Source organism: Saccostrea echinata, unplaced genomic scaffold, assembly GCF_033153115.1.
Source record: "Saccostrea echinata isolate AGI-Se365-2 ecotype Australia unplaced genomic scaffold, CSIRO_AGI_Sech_v1 ptg000022l, whole genome shotgun sequence".
Lineage (NCBI taxonomy): Eukaryota > Metazoa > Mollusca > Bivalvia > Ostreida > Ostreidae > Saccostrea > Saccostrea echinata.
Window position 1 is genome coordinate 9,557,345 of NW_026889771.1, and position 17,187 is coordinate 9,574,531.

At 32.1% G+C, this 17,187-nt stretch overlaps 2 protein-coding genes across 2 annotated transcripts; one reads left to right on the forward strand and one right to left on the reverse strand.

The window, feature by feature from the left end:
* Positions 1-1,279: 1,279 nt before the first annotated feature.
* LOC133190593 (galactoside alpha-(1,2)-fucosyltransferase 2-like) lies at positions 1,280-2,188 on the forward strand. The gene has a single exon (XM_061326287.1). The coding sequence runs from the start codon at positions 1,280-1,282 to the stop codon at positions 2,186-2,188; it is 909 nt and encodes a 302-aa protein (XP_061182271.1).
* Positions 2,189-6,275: 4,087 nt separating this feature from the next.
* Positions 6,276-17,187, reverse strand: LOC133190594 (hemicentin-1-like). Its single transcript, XM_061326288.1, has 14 exons — positions 17,160-17,187; positions 16,530-16,799; positions 14,106-14,375; positions 13,318-13,587; positions 12,278-12,562; positions 10,788-11,081; positions 9,413-9,544; positions 9,296-9,314; positions 8,319-8,344; positions 8,140-8,158; positions 7,870-7,943; positions 7,751-7,772; positions 7,580-7,659; positions 6,276-6,370 (listed from the first exon to the last, which is right to left on the reverse strand). The coding sequence occupies exons 1-14, from the start codon at positions 17,185-17,187 to the stop codon at positions 6,339-6,341; spliced, it is 1,821 nt and encodes a 606-aa protein (XP_061182272.1). The 3' UTR covers positions 6,276-6,338.

Sequence of the window (17,187 nt, forward strand, 5' to 3'; positions counted from 1 at the left end):
TATTTTGTCTCTGAGTAGGTGTTTGATTTAAGACATAACTTGACATTACCTACTTCTATTTCTTGTAAAAAACGTGAAGTATGTGATTTTGACTTTATACACATGATAGTACGTTTACAGCATAGTTAAGCATGTGTCTCATGTCAAAATCAAATCTGATGAAAAACTTCATTTTCATGACTGGATGTCGATACTTTTCGATTTATCAGTGTTGAAATATTTCTCATTAATTTCTTTTCTTCACTCTGTACATCAATCTTCCAGAAGGTGACACTAATGACGGCAAAACATCTTTTGTTATTTTTTACGAGAAAATTCAGCAGATAGACGCATGCTACTTAAAGATACAGTGTTTCTCCGATTTCCATATGAACCATTTATCTGCCTTTGATATTGACATAAACAAACGAAATAGCAAGTCAAAGTATATTACCATTGTTTGGCGGATTGAGTAAAAGGTAGAGGTGTTTCTCGCTTATAGATTGGTAATCGGGTTCACATTTTTTATCATAAAGGGTGCGACTGCAATGCTTTATGATATATTAGTTTGTATCATTAGTGATCGATCATGTTGATATTTGCTTTTTTCATTAAGAGTAGGGTGCTGTACATTTGCGACGCATAATTATATTACTCTATCAAAAAGGGGCATTGAGCATCAGCGGTTTAGAATAGCAACTACTAATGCAATAAATTCTGGCATTAAGAGTTGCATTTGCAACGCAAAATGATCTTTCTATCATTAAGCGGCGTTGTGTCATAAGCGGTTGCTACTGAGCCACAGTCTCGTCAAAAACATATGATTATTTTCTGATTTCTCCAAAATCAAGGATATTATGGTTAATTCATTATAGACGTGTACATTGTTTGAAGAACTTATGCACAATTTTATTTTATTAATGTACAATTTTGCAGGTAAAGGTCTGAAGCCCATGCCAGTATGCAAAGGTTTTCCAAGAAAAGTAAGAATTTTTGACAGAACAAGCTCTACCCATTTTAAAACGTTATAATAAAATATTCTTATTTAGATTAAATAGCACTTAGTGTACTTTTACTCTGAAATTAGAAAGTTTTATCAAGTGACATTTCTCTTACTCAGCTCCGAAACAAAAACACTGTATATATGTAATAATGGTATAATGATAACTGTGGACCTTTACGTAATCAGAAAATGAGAAATGACCTTTATTTTCTAGAATGTGTACCTCTTGTAATAATAGGGACCGTGTATCTCGCCTTCATTTATCACGTATATAACTCGCATATATGGCAGCCACATATGAAGTTTGGACGAGCGTCAATCCGGATCGTGAAAAAAGAACTTTTTAGTTACAATGACTCCACTGATATTGTATGTGTAAATTTCAAAGGACGACTTGGAAATCTCATGATTCAATACATCTTCTTATACATAATAGCAAAGATTAAAAAACTATATCCTATTGTCCCTGATAACTCTGAATTGTTTCAAGTATTTAACATACAAAATACAACACTTTCTGCGATGAAACAACCTAATGCTACGTGCTCAAAACTACCACAACACAAAGAAAGATGGGGACTTTCATATGACGAGAATTTGCTCAGTGTACCCCCTTCCAAAGGAGTGAGATTTGATGGCTACTTTCAGTCATGGAAATACTGGATAAAATATGAAGAGGAAATTCGGGATATCTTTACTTTTAAAGAACCAATACGGAAAAAAGCAAACACACAAATGAGGAATATCCTAAATCAGATGAATTTTATTGTTAATAAGGATAACATTGTAATTAGCATTCACATCCGAAGAGGAGATTATGCAACAGAGGAACATTATAAGTACGGCAAACTCACACCCAATGAAACTTACTATAAGAATGCCATGAATTATTTCAAAAAAAGATATCGAAGTGTATTGTTTGTTGTTGGTTCTAATGATATGAAATGGTCTAAAAGGGCTTTAGGAACCGAGAAGAATGTGTACTACTCAATAGGGAATTCAGCAGCAGAAGACATGGCCCTGCTTTCTCTCGCTAATCATACCATCATGTCTGTGGGAACTTTTGGCTGGTGGATTGGATGGATGGCGCGAGGAACTAGTATATATTATAAGAACATCTATAGAGCCGGATCTGATTTTGCCGAAGAGTTTCGAAATGACTCCATTGAAGACTTCATTTATCCTGGGTGGATTCCCATGGAATAAAGATACACATAACATTCATGTAAAATACCAGAAACAATTATCAACCAACTACATATATATGATCAATTTATAATCATACCATTTATTGTTGACAATATTCAAAATACTGAATTCTATTTCATTCTATGTACTATTTTATATACATGTAGATATGTCTCTATTTATGAGACTGAGCTGAGATTCAACTTCATCCTTGACTGAAAAAACCCATTAACATTTAATATATGTTTACTAGCTCTCTAGCATGAACATTTCAAAATTTTAAAATTTTAAGTTTGAAGATAACTATGTGGTTGCTTCTAATGAAATATGAAGGTAACAAACAGTAATCAAGCTCAAAAGTCCATTAAAACATTACAAAATGTAAGCATGCAGAGCAAACATGGACCTCTAAAAACATCATATGTGGGATCAGGTATCATGGAGAAGTAAATATCCTCTGTCCACCGTCACACCCGTCGTGTCCTCCTTGTCATAATCGGAAAAAATTCGTAGGCAAATCAATGTGAAAATAATGGCCTAACAATTTGTATGAAAAACGTCATTCTACATTCGACTTAACGATAAATTATATTTACTTACAGGGACATTGTATCGACAATAGAATTTCTGAAATGTTGACTTTAAACGAGACTGATATCCTTGTATCATCAACTCCTTTGTCAATAGCTTGCCTTGTTTAAGAAACTGTTCGTACGTAGACCATGCTTTTTGTGTATCGAATCAACTGGGAGACATAACTCAATATGCAGGTGATCATGGCATATTGCTACATGAATAAGGGAAGTTGACGATAGAAAAATTGAATCATCACGTTTATCACAAAGTTTAGTTGTGAGTTTGCCATCAATATCTTTTTTTTGTATAATATTCAGATATGAAACTGATGTGTCAGACTCTCTGGTGTCTGATATTTCCAGTTCAAAGGATATATTGAAGGACATAGCAAGAGACCTCTTTTCATATAGAAGCTTTTGAATAAATTCTGCTTCAAATAAATGCGAAAAACCAGGTCTGCTTTGAAATATTAATACCCAATAAGGTTATTTATGCATGTTTTAAAAATTACATATCCCACCTGTAAACTAAAAAGAAACAAGGCTTGCAACTACATTCGCCCCTTTCCGTGCCCTCGACACGATTTTTTTCCTTTTCAAAGTTATATGCACCGCTCACCAACTGAATTACGAATCCTCTTCTCTCAAGATAATTCTTATATAATGATGAAAATCCTCTGGTAACAGCTTTTCATCCATCTTATATGTTTAAATAATTATTTTCTCCCAAATTTCGCTCGTTTAATCCTCCAAACCCCAAACGGGCGACCAGAAAATTAATCGACAGTTCTGAGAGACGCAAGGATCAGAGTATATGCTGATTGAGACTGTCTTAAACTTCTTTCCTAATCACTGACAATATTATTTTTAACCTGAATCCTTAAATAAATGAATTTAAAGTTTTAATTTATGGACCCGGGGGTTAGGTCTTCACTTGTTTTAAAGTGAATTAAACAACATCAATCATTGCGTGAAAAACTTTGACATGTCGGGGGCACGGAAAGGGGTGAATGTAGTTGCAAGCCTTGTTTCTTTTTAATATACAGCTCGGATATGTCATTTTTAAAACGTGCATAATATCAAATTTCTGTGGCAGTCTAGTGTATGTCAAGCAGAAAGATTTACAAAAACTAAAAATTAACATTGAGCACTGAAAAAAGTTACGAGTATAATTCGAATTTCCCCGACAATACATTATATAGAAAATATACATTAACCTCGACCCAAGCGCCTATGTTCATCAAGTAGGCAAAATAACTTCCAAGTAATTGTAAATACTTGATATCGAGTTATAGATATTTATGATGAATAAGAGATAACATGTTATGTTGTCTTTTTTAATTATTAAAATAAATATGAAAGGGCTCATTCTTTTAAAATATATATTTAATGAATAGAGGAGTTTAAGGATGACGTTTACTCGGAGTTTTAGTTGACGGAAGCAAATTGCTAAACAGTACAATTTCTTAAATAAAAAATTATTCTAAATGATAAAAAAAAAAATTGAAATTTAATGTTTTACTATTTGAAAGAAATACGCAAGAACAAAGATATGAATAAAATAAAATAAAATTTAATTTTTGCAATATTTTACAATTATTTTTCTTGCAATAATATTCTGAAAGTAAGGATTCTATGTGTTTTTAACATCATTTTGCAAATATCATGCGTTTTATTTTAATTAATTCAATTAATCAAATGGCATGCAATGAAGATTATCAAAAATACATGTATAAACAAAAACCAGTCCAGATGACATATCTCAAGAATTTGATCATTGACCTCATATAATTCCAATACAAACAGAATAAGGGCAATAAAAGTAAACTGAGGCTGTAAATAATTTAGAGTTCCTATCAGATTTTTGTTATATTAGTTTGAAGGTGAAAAAAAACGAAATCAGCAGAGGAACTTCGGATCGGAATAATTTACATGTTTATTAATCAAACTGTATTTGTTTATTTATACTTAGCGACAGTATTCCATTTTTATTATATTTTATTATCTAATGAGTTTTGTTACTTGTAATATATTTTGTTAATAAAGAAAATATTGTTTAAAAATTTGAGATTTTCCAAGAAATACTCAAGGGTCACTAGCAAGTAAAGTAGGTAATTTACCTAATTTCTTGAAAGTGAATAATAACACTACAATCATAGGCCTACAATGTACAAAAGTGGTTTTTAATTCTTTCAAGTTTTTTTTTCCATCTGAGTTATTTTCATCCTTAAACAGAAGCTTACTGTTCATTCAAACTTTAGTTTTATTTTACATTTAGTAACAGGTCGTCTGCGTGGCGCAGTGGTTAGAGCGTCTCCTCTAGAGTCGCGAAGTAAGGAGTTGATCCTTCGTCGCCGGTTCAAATCCACTGCTGGACGTGGAGACCGGTCCTTCGGATGAGACCATAAAAACCGAGGTCCCTCTGTCGCAGTAGGTGTTGGCACCAAAATGATCCCTCACTGCTCAATGGCCCTGAGTGCCAAGTATATAAATAAATTTGCAGCCCTACATCGGCAAGTGGTGTCGTCTCCATATGAGTGAAAAATTCTCGAGAGAGACGTTAAACAACAAACAAACAATCATTTAGTAACATATTTTGATAATCTTGCATGTAGATAATTTCTTCTAACATGCTTCAAATTGACAAACTGTCATGAAATTATTTTCTCATTCAATTTGATACAAGACTACGGGGACTTGTATTTGAACTAAAAATTTCTTGGATTCTTGGAAATATTTTACATGTAAATACATGTTCTTCTTATGTAAATGCTGGGAATGTAGTTCTTAAACGCATTATGAATTTCATTAGAATTATTTAATATTAACTCAATATGTTTTCTCTTCTTTACATTGAGTTTCATAGAAATTTTGACAATTGGATTGTTTCACAAATTTTGATAATATTTAAGATAATATGTCCGGTTACATAACATTGGTTTATTTGTTTATTTGGTAATTGACTTATCTGTACTTGTTGTGCCATTATGTACACCACAAGCCTAACATCTGAATATTACAATTCCCAAACAAATTCTTTAAAATATTTAAATTGAATACTTGTTTTGTACAACTCTGGTCCAGTGATTGTGTGCAGAAAGAGAATCTATACGACTTCTCTCATTTTGAACTACCTACCTAACTCGGAAGCAAAGTTGACAAATTTTTTTAAATAATTTAGAATTTTAGTATTTTAATTTTGAATTTGTGATCAATAGTCCCCTAATACGACAAGTTTTGTTGACAATGAAAGAATTTTTTTTAAATAATTGTACCATTTAAATTGTAAATGAAGCACTTTAGACCCTACATGACAGATAACAGTTCGTTGGAAATTGGCGGAAAGAGAATTTAATAAAATTTCACTTGTACAATGGCGACTCAGTTGAACCGATAAAGAGGCCAAAATGCAAAATATACGTCACACAACAACATAAAAATTATACATACGTATTATTATATATACAGATACATAAACTTTATCATTAAATAACAATGTTTTAAATGTTGCAAGAAAGATACAAATTCAAAACAAAACATCAAAATTTATTAAATAAGTTTTTTATGCACGTATCATAATTGAAGAAAGCCTATCAACTGAAATTCGAGTAAGTAGTATCCTTTTCTGAAATGAAAAATAATTTTGAATTACAAAAGGCACAAAAATAGGACTATTCGTGAAAAACTGAATGTAGAAAAGCACAAGAGAATTAGTTTTTTGCAACGACACAACAACAACCCAATAATTTTTTCCTGCAGTGCATACCAAGAAAGATTCAAATTCGCATTATATACTCGTATACTAAAATACACAGATGGGTTTTATTGTGTATCATTTGTGATTAAGAGTCACTGTATTTTTTTAACCATTCTAAGATTTCGTACAGAGGATCGTTTTATGTGATATTCACAAAATTTGCAACTAAAATATGTTTTATTATAGGTATCTGGAATAATGTTCTCAAAAGAACATTTTATTTTTAAATAATTTAATTCTGATTGTAACACTCCATTTCATTGGATAAAAAATTTACCTTATATCGTATAAATTGGTATGCCTACGTCACAATGGCTTGCGTCAAAAAAGTATCAATCCGCCTGACGTTACATTTAAATTTTGTACAATTTGAAGTCATTTTTTAAGGGCAATCATCTTTTTTCTTACACCAAATGAATGAAAATTAAATTATAAGGAATGAAATAAATAGCTACCAATTTATACGTATAAAGTGGGTTGGAAGAGTTTACGCTTTTTTATAAACCGCTTCGCGGTTTATAAAGCGTAAACTGCCCCAACCCACTTTATACCGTATAAACTGGGCAGCTATTAAATTCATTCCTTAAAACAATCAAGTGTTTATTATTGTTTTCAATAGAAAAATTGGATAAAATGTTCTAAAACGCATTTCTTGGAATCAAGTGTTTATTGCCGATTATTCAAAAGAAAAAAAAAGACATTTGTATAGTAACCACTTATGATGTAAAATACATCTATGATATATATATATATATATATATATATATATATATATATATATATATATATATATATATATATATATATATATATATATATATAAACTCTCTATGATGTTCAAAATACTACCGTTTGCCGTCACCCTTATAAATCAATACAACTTACATGTATTATTATTATTATTATTATCATTATGAATCACTGATTGAAAAATTAAAATCTATGCGGCTTAACGCATTTATTTTATTAACCTAAACATGGCTTTAGTTGTTATTTTCATGATTTTGTAGAAAGTATACATGCATTATCTGTCCTTAATGCCAGAATCATTATAAAGTACGACTACTTTAAACATACCTTTATCCTTATTGTCTGTAAATACATGTACTTTATATTTGTTTTCCTCTTTAGTAGGTTGCAAACTTTCATACGTTGCACTTTAATTAAAAAAATATTTGTATAAATCATAACACTGTTAAAATTTGTTTAATGATAATGTTTATAAAATTATTTTTTTCAAAGACATACCTTGGGTTTTCATTCTTATCACCTAAAACCAAACATATTTTTTTTTATCAAGAATGTATAAATAACATTTTCTAAAGTTGAATTTAAATTCACTTTGATGAAACAATCAATTTTCTCACTCTCTTCCAATCGAATAGCATCATAACTGCTTTCTTGAAGGCGGTCGGCATACTTTAGTTCTTCATAATGAATGCTGTAAATAAAATTCAAAGCTAAAGGCACATGTATAAACAATTCAATTTATATTTAGCATTACGACAATATTTTAAGTGATAAATAATAAACTTGCATAATTATGTAAATCACAGAAAATTCATGCAATACAGCAGAATACTTAGAATAAACTACACTTTAAGATTATTTCTGACACAGTTTCAATTTATACTTACCCTTCATTTCCTTGCAGACCTGAAAATAAAACTAACAGTGCTAAAAAGACACAAAAGGAAAGGATTATTTAAAAAAAAAACCTATTGCCTATTTTATTAAGTGAACATTGAATAAATCGTAATTTCAGAATAAAAGAAATTTAGGTAATAGCTTTCTGTTTTATTAATAATTAACATACCAGCTAATTTTTCTTCTCTCTTCTCACTGGAATAAAAATAGAGAAATCGTGTTTATATAAGGTACCAATTATCATGTTGTCTTTTCGGAGTTGAAAGCAAGCATACTTAAACAAGATAAAGTATGGGAGTCTTGATCCTTTCTCTCTAAGTATTTTTATACATTATCAATCTTTTATAGTAAGATTTGTAACTTTTCGACCAATAGGCAGTATGTCCTCTGAATCATAGCTTAACTAATGCAAATGAACATCATTTCCCCCCAAGTTCACAGTCTCAAATATATAAACCAAATATAAATCCAAATTTTGAAATGTGAGGGTGATTTATTTGACAGTCTTACTTGTTGTATTTACCGATGTCAATATTCATACAATTTTTTAAAAGTTTTTCGGTGACAATAATGCCTATAATATGACAGTTTTAGGCAAATTTGGAGACCCACCGGTGACTTAATATGCTGAGTTAAAAAAAACTATCCCATTTTTTTTTTTCATTTTGGAGTGTAAGAACAGAAATAATAATGAGAATTTCAAGCAATTTCCCCGTGCTTTGTACTGGACCCATTTATTTTACTATAGCATCTCGACCTTTTTTGCAAAGAGCATGTTTTGGAAGTTTGGAACACTTCTCGCGGTTAAAGAAAAAAATGCCTACTAGGTGTCCTTAAGGAAAACAAAATAAACAATAAATAACAGACAAAAATGACAAAAGTTTATACTAACCTTGGACTGTTTCTTAATTTAAATAAGCTTCAGAAAAAAATAAGTTTTGGATCGTCCAAAGAAGAATAAAGGATTTAGGACTATTAGTCATCGAAGCAAAAGGCTCTCAAGCTGATCACTTAAAAACCTGCTTACTTTTTATTCAGTTGTACTTTAATTAAAAATAACTTCATAGAATACATTTTTTAACTTTTCGAAGGTATAAGGAGAATAGACCTAGAAAAGAGAATGTTTGAGCTGATTTCTGACCATACCCTGATTTGGAATATCGATCTGAAAATCGAAAAAAAGTTTTTAAATTTTCAATAATAATAATAAAAATCAAAATTTCGTATAAATGATAACTAATAATGATAAAGATACAAATGTACCTGTGCATTTAATTTTGTATTTCCTGTTGAGGAACACAAAGAGAATCATAGCTACAAAGATAATACAACCAAATGTTCCACCAACTATAGCACCAATAAGGGATTTCAGGTCAGGTGCACGAGCATTCATAGCTGAAAAAGTTAAATACCCAAAATTATTTTCCAATATTTTATGAATCTCAATATATATAAAACCTGTGGTTTCCACAATGTTTCCCAGGATAAGAAACTTGAAAAATGCTTTAGTGGTTACTGCCTGGTTTTCATGTTAGGAATCAATTACATGGTGGTTTTCAGATGACTAGAAATTTGAAATCTGTATTGAAAGTTTCCGTCAAGTTTCCTAATAAAGATGTGTCAAACAGTGTAATCAAGCAGATTATCAATTTGAAAACAAGGTTTACTTCACCAAATGCTTTACATTCTCTATAAATATAACTCTGCATCTTTATTGCTAAAAGCTGTAAATTAACAACCATATGTTTTGTCTCTAAAGAAGAAAAAGGACTTGTTCTTTTTCCATTCGAAGTATTTAATTCACTTTTATGATTAGTTTCTTGCATTAAATGTCCGCGTCTCTGCTTACTGTACTAGTACTAATATTTTAATTCGACTGATTTTTTTCATGTGACAAACCATACAGAGGAAACAGAAGACTACTGCATGTATTTACTTGTATAAAATACCGACGATGACGCCACTGAAATGTAAAGAGTTCGAGTACTTGCAATTTAAAATTTCGCTTTAATTTAGACTGACAATTATAAATCAGAGAAATTACGTACGTGTAACTCGATATTTGACGATAAATATTATCTATCAATACATTTAAGCGTACATGCGCAGAAAACAACATTTTTACAGATCGCCTACTCTCTTCAGTGTTTTTATTAATCTCACGCAATTTTGTGTTTGCAATGGTGGACAAAACGACCAACTTTTCAGGGAAAATATAAAAGCAGGGACGTTGATTGGAGACACCTCGGTCAAAATCGGTTACATCAAACGTTCGTTGAACAATTGTAATTGTAAATCATGCAATCAAACATGGCAAATAGTTTTCTGGTGGTGCTTGATTTGTCCGATATACCTGTTATTTTTTTCAATTAAAGAATGGTAACTTTTCTTTTCATTTGATCAGAAAAAAGATTAAAGTTCTGTATATGCACAAAGTATCTGCCTAAAGTATATAAAAATCATAAAACGGCAATTTAACCAATAAATTGACAATGTCAAACTTCTGCTTAGTGTATTCTGTAATACAAAGCTATGTTTGATCCAATTTTGGCAATATGAAAGAAAACGTTCTTGATTCAGTTGGAACAAATAATATTAATTACTAATCAAATCAAATTAAAATGCATGTGCAAATTACCACTGGTTCTGCAACTGATGTCACCAGCTGACAATGTTTCCCCGTGTTTATTCAATGCAGACACATAAAAGTTATATACAACAGATGGCTGCAGTCCGTTTATAGTTGCCCTATGTATGTCATTTTCCCCTTTGTCTGACATAGAACCAGAACGACTGGCTTCATACTGATCATCCCTCATAGCAATGGCAGTGAATGTTTGAGGAGCTCTGCCATTGAATGAAGATTTCCATGTTATATCAGCTGATTTTGTCTCACACGTGACAGTTTTTATCTCTGGTGGATATGGTTTTCCTGGTGAGGTTTACATATAAGGATAATTTTGAATGCAAAATTCAAAGATAAACTATACTATAGTATCAATATCATGAATTCTTTTTCTTTTCAGTTTCAATAAACGCTTGATCAGCAATAAATGATGTTTATAATTCTATGATCATAGTTAGATTAAGATAATTATTCAGAATTAACAAAATGGATTTGCACAACAGTAAGTAGTTTAAAGACGTCAATGGCAAGTTTGATAAAATTGCATGCAGATGTTCTAGAATGAAATATGAAGATAACAAACAGTATTCAATCTCGAAAGTCCAATAAAACGATACAAATTTGAAGCAGAGCAAACTTGGACCTTAAAATTAAGTGGTGGGATCAGGTGCCATGGAGGAGTGAGCATCCCCTGCCGACCGGTCACACCCACTGTGTGCTCCTTGTCGTGATAGGAAAAAAACCGTAGACAGTTCAGTGTATAAATAATGGCCTAAAAATTAGTATGAAAAACGTCAGTCAGCATTTGACTCAATGATAGGTTGTATGTGCTGACAAGGTCATTGTATCGACCATAAAACTTGCGAATTGATGACTTCAAACGTGACTGTTGATATCATTGTTTCATCAACTTGTTTGTCAATAGCTTGCCTCGTTTTAGAAATTGTTCATATGTTTAGCATGCTCTTGCATATCGAATCAACTGAGAGACATAAACCCCATATGCAGGTAATAAGGGTATATTGCTAGTAAGTACGGGAAGTTGGCGATATAAAAGTTTAAGTCATCACGTTTATCATAAAGCTTTGTTGTTAGGTTACCATCAACGTCTTTTTCTAGCACAATATCTAAATATGAAACAGTCGTGTCAGACTCTGTGTTATCTTTTATTTCAATGTCACTGGGATATATCGCGTCGACATATGAATCGAAGTAGCAATTGTTAATACGTCGTCGATTTATTGAAATGTCGAGTTAAGACCACAGTAAGTGTTTTCTTCTTCTCATGTAGAAGTTTTTTAATAAATTTTGCTTCATATGAATACAAAAAATTAGGCAAGAATCAGTCAGAATCCCTCAGCATAATGAAAGGACTTTTTATGCATCCGTACATGAGTGAGAATTTTTCTGAGTGAGGTACATGGACACATGTATATATTCACTTTTTATCATCTGTCATGATAGATTTGTTTGAATTTATATGAAATAAATGCAATACTCACCTTCAGAAATAATGTTGACATACATGAGAGACCTTCCATAGGCATTTTCAAACTCCAGAAGGTACACCCCAAAATCACTTTGCTGGACATGTGTCTGATTGTATACAACCGTAAAGTTATTCACGGCATTTTTGCTTAACCTACTGGTCATTTTATTGTTGATGGTTTTGTTTTCATAATATAGTTTATATGATGGCTTTGGGTATGCAATAACAGTGGCTGAGAATTGAATTCCCTCTGAGTCCAGTATACCAAGTGTAATATTCTTTTTTACTTCGGGTTTACCTGGAATAAAAATCTAGAATTAGGAATGGCAGTTAATACAAGCACTATCTGGTATTGAAGACATGGTGGAGTCATTTCAGTATTATTTTTCCTAATGAGTCTCAATGATGATTAAAAGATTATAAAATAGTGTAGATCAAACTCGGGACAAGCAAGACTTATTATTCATTGTTAAAGGGTACTTGAGTATAATATTAAAAGTTGCTCAAAGAGATTTAACTATCAATTATCTGAAAAATGTTCGTGGAATTCAATATCCAAAGAATAAAATTAATTTTTCATATGCAGCTGTAATACATTTGTAAATTTGGTCAATGTTTGTCTTATACTCACTTTCCAATAAATCTGCTTCAAAAAATAGCATAATTCTAACCTCAAAATATTGCTAACTATAACCATTTTTGTTGGTATGCTCCCCTATTCTATTTGCAGCATATCTCAACTGGCTTAAACAATGATTATTACAACACAGAAATCAATATCCTTCCATGTATTGCAGCATATGAAGTATGGTACATCCTAAAAGTAATTTATGTGCAAGACTAGAAGAATACTTCTTGAAATGTTATAATAAATGGTATGCTACTATCCTGTCCTGATGATTTCATCGAAAAAGTTAGGATTTCTATTAGTCAGTTCTTTACATTTACCATTTGATGTTATTGGCAAATATGGAACATAGTTAGTGGAACCAGTAATGGTTAATTCTGAGATGGGTAAATGTAAAGAACTGACGTACATGTTATACAACTCACATAAAACATTGACATCCATAGCCCGACTGCTTGTTCCTGTACCGCCAAGGCTGTATATGTTTTTTGCAACACATACGTAAGTACCAGTGCTGTCTCTGTCTATCTTTTGTAACTGTAGAATGCGTCCATTTTGTCTAAATCCAGAGTCACCTGACCTGATCCAGTAAACAGTGGTTTGAGGGGGATTTCCAGCAGTGAAGGAACATTGAACGGTGAGGTTACTTCCTTCTATGATGTCCTGGTTGGTAATATGGGACACGATGGGAGGATCTTCGAGCATGAAGAATTACAGTTTATATGACAGTATGCAACGTCATGCAATAAATACGTTTTAAGCCGAAGCCCCAGCAGCCATTAAATGCGGTCTTATCTGTGAGGGATTATAAGCCTCTCGATTGCCTCAGTTGATATACAAACTTAAAATCTGGCCAGTGAAATCGTTGCAACATTGTTCCATCATCGTGAAGGCTGATTAACATTTTAGTTACATATGCTTTTTGTACTGCTTATTAATAATTATATCAAACTAATGATAAATCGTGACTTGGATGTGTATTTTCCTTAGATATCAACAATATGCAATCCTGTCACAAGATTTTTTTTCAAATACTGTATTTCCTTATTCTACAATCTATAAACATTACTCAAAATTTATCATTGCAGTTTACGCTAAATTAATTTTACCATCAATACCGTCAAGTAATAACCAAGAATGTAATTGCATTTACCGTTTATAAATGACAAATAAAGAAAGAACATGCTGCAATTGTACATGCTTTACAACTTACACAGAACATTGATTTCCAAAGACTGACTGCTTGTTCCTGTCCTTCCGCTATTGTATCTGTTTTCTGTTGTACAAATGTAAGTACCAGCTCTGTTTCTTTGTACCCATGGTAAATGTAGAATGGTTCCATCTTGTTTAAATTCCGATTCACCTGACTTGATCCAGTAAACAGTGGTTTGGAATGGATTTCCAGCAGTGAAGACACATGCAACGGTGAAGTTGCTTCCTTCTATGATGTCCCGGTCAGTAAAAGGGGACACTATGGGAGGATCTACAAGCAAGCAAAAGATAATTAATCTTTTTACAACAAACTGATTGGATATATTTAATAATTAAAATTTGAGAGTCAAAGAAACCTCTGGCCATTGGAAAATATAGGCACATGGTGTATGGCAAAGGGATTGGTAAACTATATAAAAACAGTTCTGAAATATAAAAAACTCCTTTGTTGTCTAAATTATATAAAAATCCCAAAGGAAATTGAGAATTAGGTTACTGAAATTGTTGCAAGATTTTGAAGGTTATGTAAAACATTTTACTTTTTATCTGTCCTCTGAATAACACTTAAACTCTTGATTAAAAATGTTTCAAACCACTGATAATTCGTTATGCATAAGTATTTCCCAAAATTATAATAAAATGTAATGCATTGTTAAGTACTTCAGGGTATCGTTTGAAAAATTGTGCCTATCAGAATGTCTTTCAGTCAATGTACTTAGTAGCTATAATCATTTTTTTTTTGTTCATATATTAATTTTTTTAGTTGTTCCTGTTTTTGTGGGTCTGTTTAATTGATTGTTTTTGTTTTGGTTTATTCCTACAGTGAGTATCGTAGGAAAATGAACCATGATGATGTTGTTTCTAAGATAACACAATATTACATTCAGCAAAAATCTCCATGTTTCAATTTTGTGGTATTTGTAAATAATGAGAATGTTTATAGTGTTTAAGAGCAAATACCCTAATTAAATAAGAGAGTGAGACGGTTTGATAATGTTGCAGGTGCATGATTCCGGTGTTGTAGACCTCTTTCGCAAGAGTGTCATATTAACTAGTTAGAGAAAAAAGAGAATGAGACAGCATGAATTTATAATTTGTAGCTTTAGTATTCTTTCTGTTGTTTGTTTATTGTGCCTGAAAGAGTTCTGAGAGATGAAGGTGAGTATTAAGATGGTTTGTGTGAGCAACTGGGGAGTAAAAGATTTGGTATGGCCATGGCCGGAAAACAGAGAGAATGAGTCCGAACTTGGGATGTCATTTAGAGTGAATGTGTTTTATATTTGTGAACCATGCCTATCATAGCTATACTGTGTGTGTTGTAAATATGGAAATAATTAGACTCGTAAAAACAAACAACAGTTGTCAGTCAGCGCCGACGACAGGGAGAACCCCGTCACATATCATGGTGGCAGCTATGAGATAACAAAACGGAAAAAAATTCTGTTGGATTTATATGATGGAGGTAATATGATGAAGGTAACTTAAAGATGCCGCGCAAGTTAAACCGACAGCTACCAGATCCTCTACATCTGGACTATTCAAGAGTTCGACAACTTTACCTAAGAAAGAGGTGCTAGTTAAATCATTTCCATTCCAGGGAAACATAGATGGGGACATTGATGTCTGGATCAAAATCTCTGAAAGAATTTTAAGAGCAAATGGCTGGAGTAATAATAGAAAAACATACACCTTATCCGCCTTTCTCAGAGACAAGCTTAAGGCAGCAGAACACTTTAAATCACTGCCTGAGGACGTGAAAGAGGATTATCACCTGATATGTGATATGTAAGGTTCTAAAAGATAAATTCTTACCCAGAGAGCTGCAGGGTGGAAAATAGTGGGCGACTATACGCACGATAAAAACAAATTGTCTTCATGTCTTATAACGATATGCTTAAAAACAGAAAGACAAACTGACAAAAGAAACTTTATCCAAGGACTATGACCTGAAATCAGACGATTTGTCATGTTATCAAACTCAGAGACATGGAATAGGCGTTTAAACATGCTGAGAAGTAAGAATGTAAAGGTAGCAGTATAATGTCGAAAGATGGGTCCGCAAAAGCAGTTGTGTTCGCCACACAGAGCACCTCTAGACTGGAGGAAACCGTACAAGAACTTACCATCAAAATATCCATGATGGCAAAGCAAAGTTCCAAAGTGCTGAATTTTTCTAAAAAAATTTGAGTTTCTTCGTTGCTGTTTTTTATTATGAGGATATTTGTAGAAAAAAATATTTTCCATCAAAATTGATGCCAGTTGATACAAATAATATTCCAAAGTGGTACCATTATACATAAAAAGTTTTAATTACAGTTAATCTGTGTTTCATTTTTATAGTATTTACTTAAGTAAAAGACCATTTATTTTTACATGCTTGTATTATAGACCATTAGAATGTTTGTTAGGGATATTTCAAACTCACATTGCACATCGATGGTCAATGATTGACTGCTTCGTCCCCTGTTTCCTGAAGAATACTGATTTTCTGCTGTACAAGTATAGTTACCAGAACTATTACGTTGTACATTGGTCAGTCTCAGTGTATCTCCCTGCTGCCTAAAGGTGTTGTCTCCCTGACTGATCCAATACACTGTAGTCTCAGGAGGCTTTCCAACATCATAAAGGCATTTCTGAGTCAGGTTTGTTCCCTCCACAAGATACTTAGGACTCAGTTGATGTGCAACTGGGGGTTCTGTCAAAATGTTTCAAAAATCTAAATTGAAATAGAACTGAGCCTATTTTGGAACAGACGTAAAGATTCACTGATATGAAACTACGAGGGGTTATCAAAAAGTTCGTGGACTGATGCGATAAAATTAATACTATGTAGTCTGTGCTTACAAAATTTATGAGAAATATAAAACAACAAAAGTTTATGAAATGTTAAAAATTTTAGCTAGATACGTTGATAATTTTCCAAATTATTCTAAAATAAAAAAAGACATTATATGATCACCCGGCGCTGTCGCCGTTTAGTTTCATGACGTCCGACAACGTCATTGTTTCTCATTTCCGCTCTCTCTACCTTATACACTTATCTTGATGAGATTACCTGGAGTTAAGTAAGGACTAAAGCCCAT